Source organism: Engystomops pustulosus, chromosome 4, assembly GCF_040894005.1.
Source record: "Engystomops pustulosus chromosome 4, aEngPut4.maternal, whole genome shotgun sequence".
Taxonomy (NCBI): Eukaryota; Metazoa; Chordata; class Amphibia; order Anura; family Leptodactylidae; genus Engystomops; species Engystomops pustulosus.
This window is the reverse complement of record NC_092414.1, coordinates 118,474,962-118,495,550: the sequence shown is the minus strand read 5'-3', so window position 1 is coordinate 118,495,550 and position 20,589 is coordinate 118,474,962. Positions and strand designations below refer to the sequence as shown.

General features: G+C 39.8%; 1 protein-coding gene across 4 annotated transcripts in view; it reads right to left on the bottom strand.

The window, feature by feature from the left end:
* Positions 1-17,087, bottom strand: part of RELN (reelin) — a 510,672-nt gene extending 493,585 nt beyond the window's left edge. For 3 of the 4 annotated variants that reach the window (XM_072147208.1, XM_072147209.1, XM_072147211.1), the window contains exon 1: positions 16,614-17,087. In XM_072147208.1, coding sequence (XP_072003309.1) covers positions 16,614-16,839 — 226 coding nt within the window. In that variant the 5' untranslated portion in view covers positions 16,840-17,087. The remainder of the gene's footprint in view (positions 1-16,613) is intronic. The other variant, XM_072147210.1, reaches the window with a different exon arrangement.
* Between the last annotated feature and the right edge of the window lie 3,502 nt (positions 17,088-20,589).

Here is a 20,589-nt window from a genome sequence, read left to right as displayed (position 1 = left end):
TTACTATTTTTCAGACTCCCTAGGGTACATCACCCCTAGGTTGTCTGATCGATCATATCATATACTGCCCTACTACAGTATGGCAGTATACAGGCGGTCCCCTACTTAAGAACACCCGACTTACAGAGGACCCCTAGTTATAAAAGGACCTCTGGATGTTGGTCATTTACTGTACTTTAGCCTTAGGCTACAATGATCAGCTATAAAAGTTATCAGAGGTGTCTGTAATGAATCTTTATTGTTAATTCTGGCTGGGGCTACAATTATAAAATATTTAATTCCGACTAACATACAAATTCAACTTAAGAACAAACCTACAGACCCTATCTTGTACGTAACCCGGGGACTGCCTGTATGTGTATTTTACTCCCCATTCAATACAATATGCTGATAGCACATTGTAATGAATGAGTTAAAACAAAGACCCGAGGCTACCATGGCGATGGATCGCCGCTCCCCGATGACGTCACGGCCCATGTGCCGCCATCTTTTTGAAGCCTCCGGCACCATTGCCGGCAGCGATCGTCGGGAAAACATCCGCGATCGGTGTTACCACCTATTGCGGGTGTTACCGGTAAGCTTTGCTGCAATATGCAGCAAAGAGTTACCGGCTATGGAGAAGGCTCGGCCTGGTGGCAGCTCAGGGTTGATAAGGTTCTTTTTCACTGAGGCTAGTGAAAGGGGTCTTATAGCCAATTAGGGTTTTTATTTATTGTTCCATATCCGGAGGTTGTGTAGACAACTCTAGAATCACTTCCTGCGCCTTCCAGAACCCGTGCCTTCTGGTAGTGTTTATAAAAGGATAATTAATTGACCTTGTGTACTCCTAAGGCAGTGATGGCTAACCTATGACACGCGTGTCAGTGCTGACACACGTAGCCATTTTCACTGACACGCGGCTGCCTGAGAGTTAAGTTTCATCCTACATGACCAGGTGCAGTAGCCAGGAGGCTGAGAGATTGCACTGAGCTTCCAGCACCCCCCTCCTCCTCCTCCCCGGGCCAACTTCTCCCCATGTGTGAGGTGACCCGGCCATACATCCAGGAGGCTCCTCTGCAGCTCCTGATAGTTGTGGTGGGGGGAGGATGGCAGCAAGTCAGAGGTCACATCGCTGCTGCCTTGTGTGATGTCCCAGCAGCTCCCACCTCTACACTGACCATGTCCACAGCAGGGGCAAGGGAGGACAACAACTCTCATCATATAGTAAGTAAGGTCAGTGCACTGTATGATAGAAGACAGTCATCAGGGCTTGTGTGTCAGTTTTGTGACGTACAAGCCCTGAAATAATCGCAACGCCTTGCAAATCGCCAGACATTGCGATTATTTTGCTCCTCACACCTGCTCCATGCCAAGAGGGCATAAGGGAGATGCAGACAGCGGCGCCTGCGCCCTTGCTATAACCTGTGAAGTTTCATGACTGAAAGTTCACAGGTTACTAAGCATTTCCACACTGATTGTAACCGATTTATTACAATGTGTGATTTGCACATAGTAATAGATGATTGGGAAAATCCCCATATACTGCCATACTGTCGAATGGCAGTACATGGTAGGATCAATCAGACAACCTACAGTTAAAGTACCCTAGAAGTTAAATAGTATACAGATTTATTATTTAAACTATAAATATCACAAAATTATGGTTTTTTGTCATGGTGACACACCACCCGAGTTATGCTCGTTTTTTTGGCGAATTTTGACACACCAAGCTCAAAAGGTTGCCCATCACTGTCCTAAGGGGTCGGAAATGTCAGTTTCCTTCACAAGGACAATGCAGTATAAAAGCACTAGGCAAGCGGATAGTCAGTGATACAGGCTAAAGGGTCAAAGACACCAGAATACAGAATAAAGAGAATGACAGAATAAACACAGCTCACCAAGAACAAGAATATAGCAGTAAAAGAGTACTGATCCACAAGACCTTATACAAGAATCCATAGTCCATATCCAGAAGGTGATTGAATCAGTACATTGACATCAGACAGAATGGCAATGGGAGTGGAGTGAGATACTGCAATCACAGCAAGTTAACCAGCTCATTTGTGAACTAGAAAAGAGTGTGGTGCAAATAAATTGAGGTTGCCAGAAGAATGAATACAACAGTGTTCAGACTCAGAAGAGGAAGAAACAATATCTTCACCAGTGCTCTACGTACAGAGGATAAGTCACAGATGTAACGTACTGCAGTGTCAGAGAATCCAATCGCATGTGCAAATAGTTGCAGGCAAATTGGATCAATCAGATTAATAAAGCATATATTTCAGCGTATATATATATATTATACACAACACAGAGATACATTTATTTATTTATTGCATCACTAGATAAATAGATATTACAGAAAGAAATACAGAAGAATGTGAGTAATGAAAATATAAAATAAGTAGCATAAACAGGACAAAACTACTGCACACAAAGGCCTAATTTCATGCCTTACCATGACAAAATACCAAGGACTTTACCATGTCCTAAATACTTCTAATTTTAGGACAAAAAAAATAATAGAGTGATTAGACTCATAGCTGCTTTTAGCCAGTATCCAGATGGCAAAAAAGAAGAACCAAGTTTATGTATAAAACACATTGCTTATTAAATAGCATTTTTTTTGTTTCACACTTCTAGTATTGTTGTCAAAAGGTCTCTTTGTTAAAAGGATTTTTGGGGATAGCAACCAATCCCAAACGAGAGTCCCTATTAACTATATGCCTGAGGCAAAAACTTTTTGAGTCGTAAGATCAGCCCTTGTCATGTCATATACTTGGACACCAAGCCTCCAGCCTAGATAGTATGTCAGTTCAACTCATTATTATAATTTTAATTATGTTTCCCCATTGCCACTTCAAATTCCTTTTTCCCCAATGATATGCTGCTGTCAACAATTAACTGAACCAATAATGTTCACTAGGTTGATACACCTCACAGAGATTCATCGAAAAACTTCATTAAGCTTGGAAAATTGAATATCATAGAAATTTAAAACATGATTTAAAAACATCACATAATCGCTTCATGTGAACTCCCACAAAAACGTGGGGGGAGGAGGGAGGGTAGCTATAAAACGTTGATAGAATGATGCATGTACAGAATGATCCATGTAGAGAGCTGTGTTATGGCTTATTTTCTGCATAACAAATAGTGGTATTTAATATTCTATGCCATGTACTGGGAAGCGGGAAAAAAAATCCAAATGCAGTGAAATTGGTGAAAAAAACGCATTTGCGCCATATTCTTATGGGCTTGGATTTTACTGATTTCACTGCATGCCTCAAATTACATGTCTACTTTATTCTTTGGGTCGGATACCAAATTTGTATAAGTTTTCTAATGTTTTCATACACTTACAAAAAACATTTTGGGATTTTGCCATCTTATGGCGCCAATAACTTTTTAATACTTTGGTGTACAGAGCTTTGGGTGGTGTCATTTTCTGCGTCTTTTGATTAAGTTTTCAATGTTATCATTTTTAGGACTGTACGACCTTTTGATCACTATTTATAGAATTTTTAATATTTTTTAAAATGGCAAAAAAGTGCCATTTTCGACTTTGGGGTTAAACACTATGTTTCAGACTCCCTAGGGTACTTTAACCCTAGGTTGTCTGATCGATCCTACCATATACTGCCATACTACAGTATGGCAGTATATGGGGATTTTGCTCCTCATTCATTTCAATGTGCTGATTACATGTCGGTAAGGGGTTAATTGTCTTCTATCTTCCCCTTTTAATTGTAGGGTAACTTTTTTATCTATCCTAGAATATTTTGCTACCCTTTGCCACATAGATATAGAGGGAGGATCTATCAATTTCCTAACCATAGCTACTCTTGTGTAAATAATCCATTTTACTGCCATTATTATGGCTGTTGAATTTACTTCTATATCAGTAAAAGTTATTTCAACCCATACCTCCTACGTTCTCACAAGGTGGCTCCTCTATGGCCAAGGATATATGTTCTTCAGAGGGCTATAACTTTGGATCCCATGCATGTAGAATATCACTTCTTTTTTCAGCAGAAAGAAAAGAATTAAAGTAATAGCCCTCTGAAGTGTGCATCCCACCTCAAGCTTCTTAGCCAGCAGGATGCAGGGAAAATTTGCAGGAGGGTGCAAAGAGCTTATATTAGAGTAAATATTAACTTTATCTGTGGCAAAATTTTGATAAGGGCTAATTTTCATGTTATCAACCCTCTCCTACCAAGGACTTGCTCTCGGATTGTCATATATTGAGCAATATTTTTTTTACATAAATTGAGCAAAAAGATGAAAATTCGATGTGCCTGATCTGGTTACATATTAATACAACAACCCTTTACTTGTCCAAAAAGTTACACATACACATTCCTGAATAAAGTTTTTTATTCACACCATAATCCATTACTTATACTCTGTTATGACGTTCATACTCAAATTCTTGTAAATTGAGGAAGGTTCCAGTATTGTACTGCTAATACAATGGCACATATTTTACAGCCATCTAAAAGCCTTTGTTTCTCATTAGTTTGGTTTATGGATATATAGTTTTTTATTTGGGTTACCATTGTGTAAGGGAATGTACAATAATATATCTGTGTGAAGCTCTGTGCAATTTTGGTTCACCCTGTGGATTTAACATTCCCTTTGCTGCATATTTTGGTCAATATGCACATGCTTTTAAGAAAGTACATTGTCTTTATAAGGTTTATCATCTAAATGGTAGGCTGTGATTTCTGAAACTTATATGATTTTGACAAAGTAGGAGATTTTTACTTTGTAAAAGTAAATACTCGAATATAAGCCGATCCAAGTATAAGCCAAGACCCCTAATTTTACCACCAAAAACTGGGATAACCTACTAACTTGAGTATAAGCTGAGGGTGAGTATGTAACCGAGGAACCAAGCCAAGCATCCGGGACACCTGAGGGTGAGTATGTAAATTTTTTTTTTTTAATTGACTTGTGTATAAGCCGAGGCGAGGTTTTTCAGCACATTTTTTCTGCTGAAAAACTCGGCTTATACACGAGTATATACGGTGTGTATATATATATATATATATATATATATATATATATATATATATATATATATATATATATGTGATGCACCTGTATACATATCAATGACTGACCCCATCGAGAACACACTGTAAACCACTAAGGCCTCACCCATGTAGGATGGGAGAGCTAAGCTGGTAACCACAGGGAAAAAACAAGCTTCAAAGAACACAAACAATGAATATTCAGAACAGCAGCTCAAAAAGATGACAAAAAATCTGTAATTTTGGAACATGATTCCCCCCCAAAGCATACATGTTTCCCCCAAAAAGTATACATAATATTTAATTACTATTCTGTGTCACTGAAAGAAGTACAAATGTGAAGCATATTGTATACGTGATCAGACCTAAGGTTCAAGTATCCTATGGGGACTGAAATAATATAAAAAAAAAAAGTTTTAAAGAAATTCAAAAAATACCCTCAAGTCACATCATAAACATATTAGGTATCACAGAATCTAAAATGACTGATCTATTATAATATAAAAACAATTATTTCAAGCATTGAACCGTCTAATGGAAAAAAAACACCTAAATGTCTGAATCGACACTTTATGCCATTTTGCCTCCAATAAAAATTTTAATAAAAAGTTATATAAAAGGTCTGACAGTTTTCAAAATGGTATCAGTGAAAAAATTATTCCCATCCCACAAACAATGACACCTTTCACAGTTCCAGGTGTCGGCTTATGTCATGGTCTGCTGTGGTACAGAGGATCCACTACAACTGATCCTGACAGTCATTCCATAAAATGATTTAGAAGTAATTTACATATTGCCTAAAATTATATCAATAAAAATTACAGCTCACTCCACAAAGAATAACTACTTAAAAAAAAGTGTGAGAACAATAAATGTATCAAGTTCTGACATTGTATTGTAATTTAGTACTTGCCTCGTTTTTGGGAATCTTTTTCATATTAGATTATATATATCCAGAGAAGTATAGTTAAACACTTTTTTGTAAAATATATTTTATATTGTGTAATTAATATTTGGTAACCCAATTATAGTTACCTCATCTGTGTGTATGCCTTAAGCACCAATTATATTTCTCAAAAGCATATAAAATGAGGAATGAATTTACTATGCAGTTTTAATAAAGAAGCTATTTTTTTCCAATCCCCACACCCTATATTTTATAAAACTGATACAGTGTAGAGTGTAAGATATACTCATTCCCTAAAGTACATTCTTCTCTCTGATTTCCTCATTGTGCTTGTAAGGGTACTTTATATCTAGGGTGCCTGTTTTGAACCCTATCATTCCTCTGCAAAGAGTCATATGAGCAGCTAAAAACATTACCATCTCAGCCCAATGGGAGGACCTTGTGATAGTCCATCTATCTATAGTGTCTCAAAAACCTAACCATAAGTATACAGTTAGGAGGCTGTATTGTCATCTTCTATATCATAGCTGTGTAAGCGTAACACAGCAGTAACCTTGACTGGAGTTTGTTCTCCTGCTAGTGGAGAAACTGTGTGTTAAAGTCAAGTAGGTTGCATCATCCAGAAAGCCTAGTCCCTGAGTTAGCTAACATTTTTAAGACAGCAGAAAGGCACGTAACTCTCTAGGATTACTATGATATTATATGACTAAACTGAAGAGAATGATCAATTGTGATAGTGCTGTATAATGGAAACTTATGTGATCTGGTCCAGGCCCAGCCCTGTGCCCTAGTGTTGCGTTCGTAAATGCAACAAAAGTGCCACATATGACTGCATCCTTATTAAACAGTGGGTACAGAAAGTATTCAGACCCCTTAAATTCACTCTTTGTTTTTTTGTTTGTTTGTTTCATTGCAGCAATTTGTAAGATAAAAAAGTTATTTTCTTTGCTCATTAATGTACATTCTGCTCCCATATTGGCGGAAAAAAACAGAAATGTAGATATTTTTGCTCATTTATTAAACAATAAAAACTGAAATATAATGTGGTCAGAAGTATTCCGACCCTTTGCTGTGACACTCATATTTAACTAACATGCTGTCCATCTCCTTCTGATCCTCCTTGAGATGTTGTTACTCCTTTATTGGTCCAGCTGTGCTTAATTTAAATGATTAGACTTCATTAGGAAAGGCACATACCTGTCTATATAAGACATCACAGCTAACATTGCATGTCGGAGCACATGAGAATTACTAGGTCTAAGGAACTGCACAAGGAGCTCAGAGGTTACAAAAGAATTTCCACATCAATCAAGGATCCTAAGAGCACTGTGACCTCCATAATTAATCCTTAAATGGAGGAAGTTTGGCATGACAATAACTCTTCATTGGACTGGCTATCCAGCAAAACTAAACAAAACTCTAGGAGAGTGATGGCAAACCTTTTAGAGACTGAGTGCCCAAACTACAACCAAGATCTACTTATTTATCGCAAAGTGCCAACACAGAAATTTAATTTTTGATTTATCCTCCCTTCTCTGTCACAGATTTTATTCTTATCAGCACCCCGAGGACACCAATAAAGCAGAAAATAGAAGAAATTTGGATGATCATTGTAGCTTCTCTCCGGGGTTCCATAAACAGGAAGAATTGTCAGGGCCAGAGGAGGAGCTACAATGATAATCCAGATCTGTCCACACCTTTCCACTCCTCCAGTAGTCCCAGGTAGCGCTGTCACTTTAAAATAGCTCTGTGCACTGCAAGTCCTGGGCTGTCTGGGACTGTAGGAAGATACCTGGAGTCGTCCTATCTGGTGATGGCCTGGGTGCCCAGAGAAAGGGCTCTGAGTGCCACCTCTGGCACCAGTGCCATAGGTTCGCCACCACTGCTCTAGGAGAAGAGTCTTGGTGAGAGAGGTAAAAAAGAATCCCTAGTTCACTGTGGTTGAGCTCCAGAGATGCAGTAGGGAGATGCAAGAAAGTTCCACAAAGTCAAATATCACTGCAACCCTCCACCAGTCAGGGCTTTATGGCAGAGTGTGTCGACTGAAGCTTCTCCTCAGTGCAAGACATAAGAAAGCCGCATACAGTTTGCAAGAAAACACATGAAGGACTCGCAGACTATGAGAAATATAATATGTGTGGAGAAAACCAGGTACTACTTATCATCTGCCAAATACAATCCCAACAGTGACACATGGTGGTGGCAACATCATGCTATGGATGTGTTTTTCAGTTCAGAGACAGGAGACTGGTTGCAATTGAAGGAAATTGAATGGGGACAAAAATATCCTTGATGAAAACCTCTTCCAGAGTGCTCTGGACTTCAGACTGGGCCGAAGGTTCACCTACCAACAAGACAATGACTTTAAGCACAAAGCTACAATAATAAAGTAGTGGCTTCAGAACAACTCTGTGACCATTTTTGACTAGCCCAGCCAGAGCCCGGAGCTAAACCCAATTGAGCAACTCTGGAATGTCTACCAACATTCACCATCCAAGCTCACTGAACTGTTGAAGATCTGCAAGGCAGAATGGCAGAGGATCCCCAAATCCAGGTATGAAAAACTTGTTGTATTATTCCCAAGAAGACTCTTGGTCTTACTAGCTAAAAGGGTGCTTCTAATCAATACTGAACAAATGGTCTGAATACTTATGACCATGTGATATCTCAGTTGATATACCAGTTAATATACCAAAAAACAAACCAGTATAGGGGAAAATGGAAGGAAAAAGGTGGAGCTGTAGATGGGCGTAATAACAAATTGTCAAATAATGTTGGAGATAATTTTAGGGATAATTTTAAAGGAAAAAGCTTTTATTGGTACAAGTCCTGGATGTCGCGTTTTGGTTTCAACTGACCCTTTCTCAAATAATGGACAGATAAAAATAGATCCTACGTAAAACAAACAGACAATCGAAGCTATAGCAAAAAAATAAATGGATAAATAAATAAAAATGAATAGATGGATACATAAAATACAAAGAGCATACAATAGTATGATGAACATTGGGGGTGACAAGAGCCAGGACACTAATGGCTGTAGTATTAGATGTGCCACAATAGAATTACAAAATTAGATTAGATGTGCCACAATAGAATTACAAAATTACAGTTGGACTATATGGATTGTGGTTTGTGCATCATTGCATATGCTAAAAGGGGATGTGATGAAAGAAGAGGCTAGCACATTTAATGGAGGCTAAAATATTTACTTTCTGTTTTATGGGCTAGTATATGGACTGCAATGGATCCTAGCTCACGTGTGGAGGCGCGGGAGTCTGTGCACAGTAGCGTCTCGGGCCCCTGCAAGGAAAAATAGTGCACTTGCGCAACGTGTCGAGCATCCCTGTTGCTGAGAACTGGAGCTGGGGGTGGTGCATGCGCGGATGGTAGTATGTCCGACATTTGAGGGCGTCTCCGTAGTCATGGAGCGAGCCAGGGACTGGCGCATGCGCTGTGCACATTGCGTTTATATAGAAATATAGGAGGGATTAGCAAGCGGTTGGAGGGAGATACAAAAGCGCTAGAGCGCTTAGGTGAGATGGCCTCTGTAATGGAGTTGGGAAAAATTGGACAAATGTAAAAGTGAGAATTGCATATATAAAACTAATGGAGATCACATGGAACAGATGTCATCAGGAGATGCATAGTATTATTTGGGCAAAATCGATAACTGGATATAGGAATGAAATTAAATTGACACATATGAGACCCATATAAGGTTAAGGCATTGGGAAGGATAGTATATTGATGAAACATGTACTAAAAGTAAGGGATGAATAATGACTAAATGAATATTAGTGAATAGACAAATATAAATGAGCATCAACCCTCAGACTGTATGGAGAGATGGTTGACTAACTGATTGAAGAAGGAGGCAGTGTAGTTTTGGAAGACAGTGTTGGAAGACATCTAGACCTTCATTGAGGCAGGCTGGTACTAAACAGTTCAATTTATAAATCCAGTACATTTCACTCGTTGTGGAATAGAGGGTGTGATCTGTTCAATGGGGGAGATACTAAAATGTTTTCAATATTACTTCTATGTTTGTTTAGTCTCTCTCTGAGGGGGCAAATGATATGGCTGATGTACTAGATAAAAGTACACTCCAATCGATATATGATAATAATAATAATTCTTTATTTATATAGCGCACACAGATTATGCAGTGCTGCACAAAGCATGTCAAATTGGTTCCTGTCCCCATAGGACTCACAATTTTTTTTTTGGAGTGTGGGAGGAAACCAGAGGAAACCCATGCAAACACGGAGAGAACATACAAACTCTTTGCAGATGTTGACCTGGGAGGGATTCGAACCCAGGACCCCAGCGCTACAAGGCAGAGGTGCTACTCACTCAGCCACCATGTCGCCCTATATGTGATGTAGTTGGAAAATTGGTTTTCCTGTGAGAAATGGTCTCGCAGCATTTACAGCGAGCTCGACCAAATCTGAAACTGTCAATTGTTTTGAGAAAAAGGGACATGAAAGATTTTTTGGTATATGTTCTTAGGTGACTGGGTGCTAAAATATTTTTTAGCGTTTTGGATCACCTGAAAGTAAGTTTGGGATGGGCTGGAATGATTTTGCTGACATAAGGATCATAGAGTAAGATTTTCCTGATTTGACCGCTGTCATTGGAGAAGATGGTAATAAAATTCAGGGATTGCATGGTATCACCTTGGGATTGCTCAATTTCTGTGGGATGTTGCTTTGTTGTCGGGTATAGGAATTGATCTTGATTTAAAGGGCCTGCTATATCGTAGGCTGAAGTTATAAGTGATTTAGGGTAGCCCTTTGCTTTGAATCTATTAGTGAGAATTCTGGTTTGTTCGTGAAAATCGGTGTCATTAGTGCAGTTTTGTCTTACTCTCTTGAATTGGCCGTAAGGGATATTTAGGAGCCATTTTTCATAGAGCCTGCTGGTGAAGTCTATTATTATCGACATTTTTGAAATACGTTTTAGTCATGATTGTGTTTTCTCTAGTGTGGTAGATTACAAGGTCTAGAAACTCAGCAAAATCGTGTGGAATGTTGCTTGTGAATTCGAGGCCCCAAGAATTGTTATTGATTCCTTAGAGTATACGGTTATGGAAGAGTCAGTGTGTGTAGATATGTTCTGTTCTGAAATAGTTGTGTTTCAAGATGAACGTGATAGAATCAAGGAGAAAATTTCTTTGTAATGAGAATATGTCCAGATCCCTAAGAAGAAAGTGGGAGACACCCTGGTCATGGACACCCTGGTCATGGGGAATGTTGGTGTAGAGCAATGAAATGTCTAGTGTGATTAATGTATATGTTTCTTCCCGAGGCACTGGGAGTATTTTTTATGATATCTGTAGTATCTAGGATAAAAGATTACAGATTCCTGACATATGGTTGGAGAAATAAGTCAACATAATGCAAGAGGTTTGCTTTGAGGGAATTTATGCCAGATATTATTGGCCTTCCAGGGGGCTTTTTAGTATCTTTGTGTATCTTTAGTAAATAGTACTAAGAGCTGTAGCTGGTTCTTCGATGTTGATTTCTTTCTTATTAAGGACACCTTGTTTGAGGCCATAATCTCATAAAGAGTAGAGGTTATCTTTGAAAACAGTGTTGGGTTTGAACTTAAGTTCGGAGTAAAAATTGGTGTCGGAAAGCAGTCTATGGGATTCTGATATGTAATCCAATCTATTGAGAATTACTATCCCACCCCCCCTTATCTGCTGGTTTGATGACCAAATCTTCCATATAAGCTAGATTTTTAAGTGCTGCTCTTTCTTTGAAGGACAAATTGTTCTTGCTCATGGTGGAGGAGTTCTTTTTGTTGACAATGGGCTTTTTGGAGTTGTTGGGTAAAACGGTGGGGTTTTTTGTGAAGATTTTCTAGGTCTGTAGACACCATTGTGTAAAAGGTGTGAATTTATAGTGGGACGGGTAGAAAACAGATCATGGTTTTAAATCTGTGTGTTTCATCGATGTACCCAGTTCCGATGGGTAATCTGTGGTATCGTTAAGTGTGCCGAGTGTGTTTTTCTGTTCTTCGATTTAAAAATGACGTTTGAGTGTAAGTTTGCGTATTGGGAGCTGCAGAAATACCAGCCAAAGGAATTGACGTTTCTTCCATTCACTACCGCAAACGGTGATACGCATACAACCAAGATTTTGACCAGGTGAGCTTTTTCCTAATCTCTCACATTAGAAACACCCGACGTTATTACCCGAGGCGCCGTCCTCTGCTTGTCTGTTTTCTTCTTTTTCTCCACAAAAAAAACAAACCAGACATACTTACCTGCATTCCTCTTCATTACTATCCAGGCGGCCGTCTTCTTTAATGTTGACATGCCGCGATCGCCTAGACTTACAAGTAGCAGGCTGGAGAGCTGGGACAAGATGCCTGGCACTCTGGGCTGCTAATCATGCACTCCCTCTCTCATGCTGGGAGCGTGAATTTACACCTCTCATGTGACATCACCTCCCTCTCCCAGCATGGAAGAAGGAAGTGCACTCTCTTGAGCCCACCCACCAGCCTGCTAATTCTAAGTCAACATTAAAGAAGTCAACATTAAAGACCATAAAAGACCACCTCCTGGATCAGAATGAAGGGAAACACACGCAGAGTATGTCTGTTTTTTTTCCTTCAACAATTTAGCAAAACATCTGCATTTCTGTTTTTTTCTGTCAAGATATGGAGCGGAGTGGAGATTAATGAGCAAAAAAAAGAACATTTTTGATTGGCTTCAATGGAACAATTGGCTTCAATGAAACAAAGAGTGAAAAATTTAAAGGGGTCTGAATATTTTCCGTACCCATTGTAGTTTTTGTTGCTCTAGTTTCTGTTTTGGCTTATTTCTGAGTCAAATTTTTCTTAAAGTGGTATTCCCACAAAGTCAAGTTTCTTAAATGTACTCAGGATAACAAAATACATTCTCTAATTCATTGTCATTAACATAAATACAGCATTTCACAGATATAAGTCGAACCTGTCTTTATCAGTCCTGGTGTACACAATATTAATTGCCCCTAGACACGAACTTGTAACTTCCGATTTTTGGTCGGGAAAGCCATCTTGGATTTCTGTGTGACGGCCGTGTAGCTGATTTCCCTCTGCTCCCTGCACTCTAGTCTCGTCCCCTGCAGTCCAGGACGGGGCTGACAAAACACATACAGTGACTTCTAGCAGAGCTGACAGTGTGAAATACACTACTCATCATCTCTGATCTGTCTCATCTCTCTTTCTATGTGTCATATGAAAGTGTATATAAACCTGTACCCTGATAATCTAACCACACAGAACTAGATGAAGTATCTGCTTAGATAGTCCCCGTCCACATTCTGGAATCTTACACAGACCATCACCAGAGTGATAGGAGCTAAAATAGCAATGAAACTGAGTAAAATTTTTAATTAAAGGGTTAAATTTGAGAAGGGAATTTAAATTAGTGAATTTTCTTTCATGGGAAAACTCCTTTAAAGGGGTATTATCGTCTGGGCATTTACATTCAGTTTCATTAATCTGCCATATATAAACATTTCTTCAATTGGATGTTATTAAAAAAAATGTTCCTGTGTGAAGATAATTTCTCATAAATGTAGCCATTTTGTCCCTTAGAAACGAGATCAGCTTCCTCGGTTACGACCACCTCACATTTTGGAAGCAGTTGCCAGACATGCGCTATTGAGCCCTGTCTGACCTCCTGGATTCAGCAATCATTACCAGAGGACGGATGCGGGAGATGCAGTAACTCCCGGACATTTCATATACAAAAACCTTTTGTTTCTTTGTGCAATCACTCCAGCAGAGGTGGCCGTAACCGAGGAAGCCATCTCATTTCTAAGGGACAAAATCACTACATTTATGAGAAATTATCTTCACACAGGAACATTTTTTTTAATAACATCTAATTGAAGAAATGTTTATATATGGCAGATTAATGAAACTGAATGTGAATGCCCAGATGAGAATACCCCTTTAAGCGTTTTTTTCCTTTGGGTTTGTGCTTGCTAGTCTAACATTCCAATCTGGAGAGTACCTTGCAAATTCTGCTCACAATGAGTGCACATTGGACTGGTGCACATTGAGTACCAGCAGGATAGAGTATTAGTCATTGCTAACATGGGAGCGCTAGGTAGCAGAGAGGTAGGGGGGAAGTGCTTCCCAAGGCAAGTAATAGCCAGATGCCCCCAAAGCACTCAACCTTCATTAACATAAAAATAAATGTCATTTTATAAGTAAAATACAGAAGCACAGCTCCTAATAAACATAGTGTTTTGATCATACTGCTGGGATCTACCCAGCAGCATTACTGATTAATAAAGAGGAAATCTAATAGTATATTTCCTTTGTTGTCGCAATGATGTACTCATGATGTGGTTGAAAAAGACTTTTTGTCCTTCTGACACAGCAATGTATTGGCCGATCAGATATGTTTGACAAGGAGAATGCTAACATCAAGAGTCACTATATTTCTATTCTATTAGTAATAATATTTTGTAGATATATGCTCCAAACATGGTATAACATGTCAAGAAAAGTGACGAGTCCACTTTAAGGGATTGTATTTAGGCCTCCAATTTCAGGTCCTAAAGAACGGACTGAGAGAGCCCTATTACTCTTCGGTGATCAAATGTTCGCAGTACAAATGTATCTAGAGTACTGTAGCTATAATACAGGCCTTAAAAGTGTCTGTGTTACAGAAATAAAAAGCTGCCTAAGACCATGGAAACACTGTCTCGGACTATTCTTCAGTTGGACTTCCAATACATACTTCTTTATTTTCAAAAAAAGCTGTACTTTTACATAAAATTGTATGAAGGCATCGTTACAGATGGCTAATTAATATAAACTCTCCATACACCCTTAACAATAATGTGACTGGGGTAACACTATCTTATGCTTTGCTAAGCAAAACAATAGAGATGTTGCTCCATTCTCCCTTGGTGAAAAAACATGCATTCATTCTTTACAGACAAGGGTTCATTTCCCTCCACCTTTAAAAAAAGGAACGGCTGCTTGGTGAGTATTGTTACCAGATTATTACCATCTTTCCTTTGATAATTATCACCGACCACTGACCCAAGAAATATTTGTTGGGTGTGGTGATATTAAAATAGTTTCTTTATATTACAGTATATTTTGGTGTGCACCTTCTTTTTTGTGTATACTGATTTATTATTTTTCATTAGAGCTCCATAGCACAGTGCATTGCATACATTAGTTTTGCTCAAATTCTGAATAATTCCCATGAAATTATGAAACTCTTTTGAAAGTTGTGTCTATTGGGGAGCCTTGCTTGATGAATAGCAGAGATATGTCATCTTCTGGAAATAATGGTAATAAAAAAGCCGTAAAAAGAAGAGGCCATAGAAATCAACATGTAAAATATTTCTGGGGTATGATATGGAAAAATTGGGAACGATTTGTAATGAAAAAAGTGGTATCCATTTAAAAAAAAAAAAAGTAGAGTTGGGACAAGGAAGGAAAAAGTGGGGTAGGAAGTAGCCATATATAGCCATTATGTGAAATTTTAAGATTTTCTTAACCATTTTAAATCTTTCATATCTTTGCCATTTTTTAAAATCTTTCATATAATAAGTGTTGCATTTTTGCCAAGTTAAGAAAACACATTCACATTTTGGATAGTGATCAATACGTTTAAGTTGACCGAACTTTAAAGCTGCAGACAACAAATAGTATTTAAAAACACAAAATCTAGCTATTCATATAAAGATACGATGTCAGAATATGAATAGTAGGCAGAAATCTTCATATCAGGGTAATATTTGATGCAGGATATATTGTTTCATCAGTGGGAATAATCCTATAATTTCTGCACTGACTATTATAGATTACATACAGCAAAGAAACCAATTTCTGCACTAGAGCTAGGGTTTCATCTCTGCAAATTTCTTTGAAATATGTATGAAGCATTTTATCTTATTGTAGGACAAGAAGACACCACCTTAGGAGAATTGTTGTATGCAAGGACCTTTGTTATTTTCTATACAAAAGAAGAAACCCATTCTTTGGTATAGACACTAATAAATCCAGCAACCTAGATAGACAAAAGCAGATCAAAATTCAGAGAGCACAGGCAAATGAACAGTGACTTCAAAGAATGACTGCAGGTAGCAACTTAATAAACCCAGTGGGGCTCATGTATCTGTCTTTTTATAACTGAAAATGGCGCAAACACCTCAGAAAATATCACATTCTTGTTCATGTGCCCTATTTATCTATGTATTGCTCTAATTTTTTCCTACGCGCAAGCACTTTTTTAGGAAACAAAAGGAAATGACACAGTAGCAAAATATGTGTTAATGCTTTAAGACTGTGAGATGTTTCAATAAATTACCATATATATTCTCGAAATGTGATACATGTCATCAATGTTAGACAACCTGTTAATACTATCTGGCAATGTTTAGGTAATAGGTAAAGGAAACTACACACCCCTTGGGCTTTCAGAATATATTATACCAGATTTTAGAACCCATCACACCCCAGTTTTGATACTAAAAGAAAAAATAATGCAAATTCTTTAGTAAAAATGAAGTCCTCTCAGAAGACCATAATCCCTCTCAGTGGCCATCCTGACTATAAGTGACATGGGCATGAGGAGATGGTTTACCACTCACATGTCTGGTTATCTAAGCTTCTAGTTGTACATTACACAATGCCATGAGCTAGTTTTCCTGTGGGTGTCTTACCGTGGTACTCTTGTCCAGGTACGTAGTAGCTGGGGTTACCAGCCAGGTGCAGGGATATGAGCACCTCTCCTTGTTCTCCATCTCCCTCCAACTCACCATGGTGGGTGCAGAGGAAAAAGAAAGGTGAGAATCTGGGGTAATAGCCGACTGCTCCTCGTACAATAGCCACACATAGCACCCCAAGTAGTAGCATAGTCCCCAGCCTGCTGGAGCTCCTCTGAACCATTGCTGGGCACTCCCGAAGCTTCTACTTATTCTATATGCTGCATAAGTGGCTGAGGGAAGGTGCGGGCAAGACAAATAGCAATAAAAGTTTAGAGGGATAAAAGTAAATTTAATTGTCTTTTCAGCAAAAAAAAAATGACCACTGTTTTAGCAGCTCCGTGCACCTACTACATGCGGCACCGGAGCCGAGAGTCAGGTGGCAGCGAGAAGACCGAGCCCTAGATGAAGGTCCCCCACACAGGAGCTGCTTCCCTCATATACTCATCGTGTTATCTGTGCGGCCGACTACGCCCCCGACAGCTCATTGGCGCGCTAGCTGTCTGTCACCTCCCGCTAGGAAGGGCTTGGAAAGGTGAATGGTGCTCGTAAAATATGATAAATAATAGGCGCTTAATGTGTCGCTCTGTTTGGTCCATCGCTGGCTGTAGATAACAGAACACTGTGTGAATTATTCTCAGCTCTTGTTCTGCGTTACACACCATTTCCCCCACTAACACTTGGAAGATATGTATGCAATATGTTCACTAGAACATCTTCAGACGGGGCACGGATCTCTTTCAATGGCCACCTCACATTGTCTGCACCCCTGTCAGGGTAACAAAATACAATAGACATAAACTAGATCGGCAAACATCATGTGAAATGGTAATATAGCGTCTGAAAAACACACAGCACATCCTAATAATTTCCTTCCACAAAATGTACCTCAGGGAAACAAGGAATTACTGCATACTGAGTATCAATAAATGGACCTGGCAGAAGTAACCCTCTAAACCCATGGAATAGAAAACCCAGGATATAAACAACTACTCCTCACATCAACTACATCAGTAAAAAACACACATACATGCGCTTAATTTTTTTGACCTGAGGAAAAAAAAATGCATTTCTGTAAAGTGACTGTATCATAGTAGCAGAACAATTTAAATAATTTAAATACTATTACAGCATCCACTGGGGTCTACAATGTAGTGCTGCACCCATTGTATCATGGCCAACTCCATCAGTGCTATAGACAATCAGGGCCGGCTCCAGGTTTCAGTAAGCCCCTGGGCGACAGTGCCTCAGTGGGCCCCTTTGCAGTGAACTCACGTGCTAGCATTAAAAATTCAAAAACTAAAAAACTGTCCCCTGTTCCCTGAAATATTCCCCAGTTTATTATCCCAAACAGCCGTGTCAAGGTCAGGGCAGTTTTGAGCTTATTTAACCAACAGGGCGAACATAAAAATGTGTGCCCCTCCACTCTGCCAAGTAATAAAACTGAAACGTCAACTCAGCTGCTGCAGAACCTTATAATACACACTTTAGCTTCAGCAGAACCTCATATACACACCTCAGCTGCTGCAGAACCTCATAATACACCCCTCAGCTGCTGCAGAACCTCATAATACACACCTCAGCTTCTGCGGAACCTGATAATACACACCTCAGCTTCTGCGGAACCTCATAATACACACCTCAGCTGCTGCAGAACCTCATAATACACACCTGAGCTGCTGCGGAACCTCATAATACACACCTGAGCTGCTGCGGAACCTCATAATACACACCTGAGCTGCTGCGGAACCTCATAATGCACACCTAAGCTGCTGCGGAACCTCATAATACACACCTGAGCTGGTGCGGAACCCCATAATACACACCTGAGCTGGTGCGGAACCCCATAATACACACCTGAGCTGCTGCGGAACCTCATAATACACACCTGAGCTGCTGCGGAACTTCAGAATACACACCTGAGCTGCTGCAGAACCTTATAATACACACCTGAGCTGCTGCGGAACCTCATAATACACACCTGAGCTGCTGCAGAACCTCATAATACACACCTGAGCTGCTGCGGAACCTCATAATACACACCTGAGCTGCTGCGGAACCTCATAATACACACCTGAGCTGCTGTGGAACTTCAGAATACACACCTGAGCTGCTGCAGAACCTCATAATACACACCTGAGCTGCTGTGTAACCTCATAATAAACATCACTGCTTACACAGAACCCTCTCTGCTTCTCATGTACATTTGAGATGATTAATATCATTCACACATACACACACACACACACACACACTGACAGACAGACAGATACATACAAACAGACACACATGCAAGCAAACACATCATCACACATACCATACACTCACCATATGTATCAGTAATACACATCCATACATGTCACATACCATCACACACCCTGTGGTGTCTGCAGCAGCCCTGGTATCACACAGAGGAGTCTTCAGGCTTCTCCTCCTCCTCCTCCTCTTTGTCCCGATTTCTGAGCTGCCGGATTTCAGCATTACTGCAGCTCTGTGTGAAGAGGTGATAGGGGTGAGGGGGGTGTTAACCCATAATGTGCTGCACCACAAGCAGCTCTGTAGCCTCTACCTGTGCTATGTGTGCTGTGTGTGCTTGTCCGAGTGGGGGAGGAACAGTGCAGGACACAGCTCCTCATCACAGGAAGTGAATAGTGAAGATGTGCACAGCGTGTGTGGGTCCCCGGCAGCTCTCTGGGCCCCGGCACATGCCAGGTATGCCGGGTGCTGGAGCCGGGCCTGTAGTCAATGCACATGTCAGTGCACATGTCCTTCCTAACGTTCCATTCATTTGTGGTACTATGGACCCCGGCTCTCGTGGTCTGTGACCCCACTGATCAGCAAGTTATCCACTTTTGTGTTCCAGCGCCTGTATCTACAAAAAGGATCCAACCTCTTAGTAGATATGGGTGCAAACTTCGCCATTTCTGACCTAATACCAGGTCTGTTCCAGCAAAGTTTTCCTGTGCCCCATTCTCCACCCCAATGCACCAAAGGTAGCGCTTGGGTCAGGGAAGCCATAAATCTGGCAGAGAAGGCATAATGGATCTCCATCATTGTCTACTCTGCAATCTATGTTATTCCCCCCTGCTGAGTAATATATTTCTACACACACATTAAAGACATATGCCCTACACACACATTACAGACACATGTAATGGTCAACACACACATTACAGACACATGCCATACACATACATTACTGACACATGCCCCACACATAAATTACTGACACATGCTCTATACACACATTACTGACACATACTCCACACACACATTCAGGGCCGGTTCTAGACAAAGTGGGGCTCTGGGCAAAACTAAAAGTGGGGCCCCAAAATAAAACTATTTTATGACCAGTCACAGTCAGTAAGAGGCTTCTTTTAGTATGGTAAAACAAACTGTAATATGGGAGAATTTTATATGAGATAGATGATAGGGAGATTGATGGTGGCTCAGTGGTTGGCACTACAGCCTTGCAGCGCTGGTCAACATCTGCAAAGAGTTTGTATATTCTCTGTGTTTGCGTGGGTTTCCTCCGGGTTCTCCAGTTTCCTCCCACACTCCAAAACATACTAGTAGGTTGATTAGATTGTGAGCCCCATTGGGGACAGGGACTGATCTGGCAAGCACAGTGCAGCGCTGCGTGTCCGCTATATACAGAATTATTAATTATTATGATAGAGGAGAAATATGAAATTTCTAGATGCAGAACTATAAAGTAGATGATATATACAGTAGATGGATATGAGAGATAAATAGGAAGGAAAAAGCAAGATATGTAAATGGTCAGATTATAGGAGATAGATAGATAGATAAGCCCACCATTTCTGGATATTTTGTCGCGTTATTGACCAGAGCAATTTTTACAATTATGACGTTTAAAAATAAAATCAAAATTACAGCAAAAAGAATTAAAGTAAACCCAAGAAACCACATA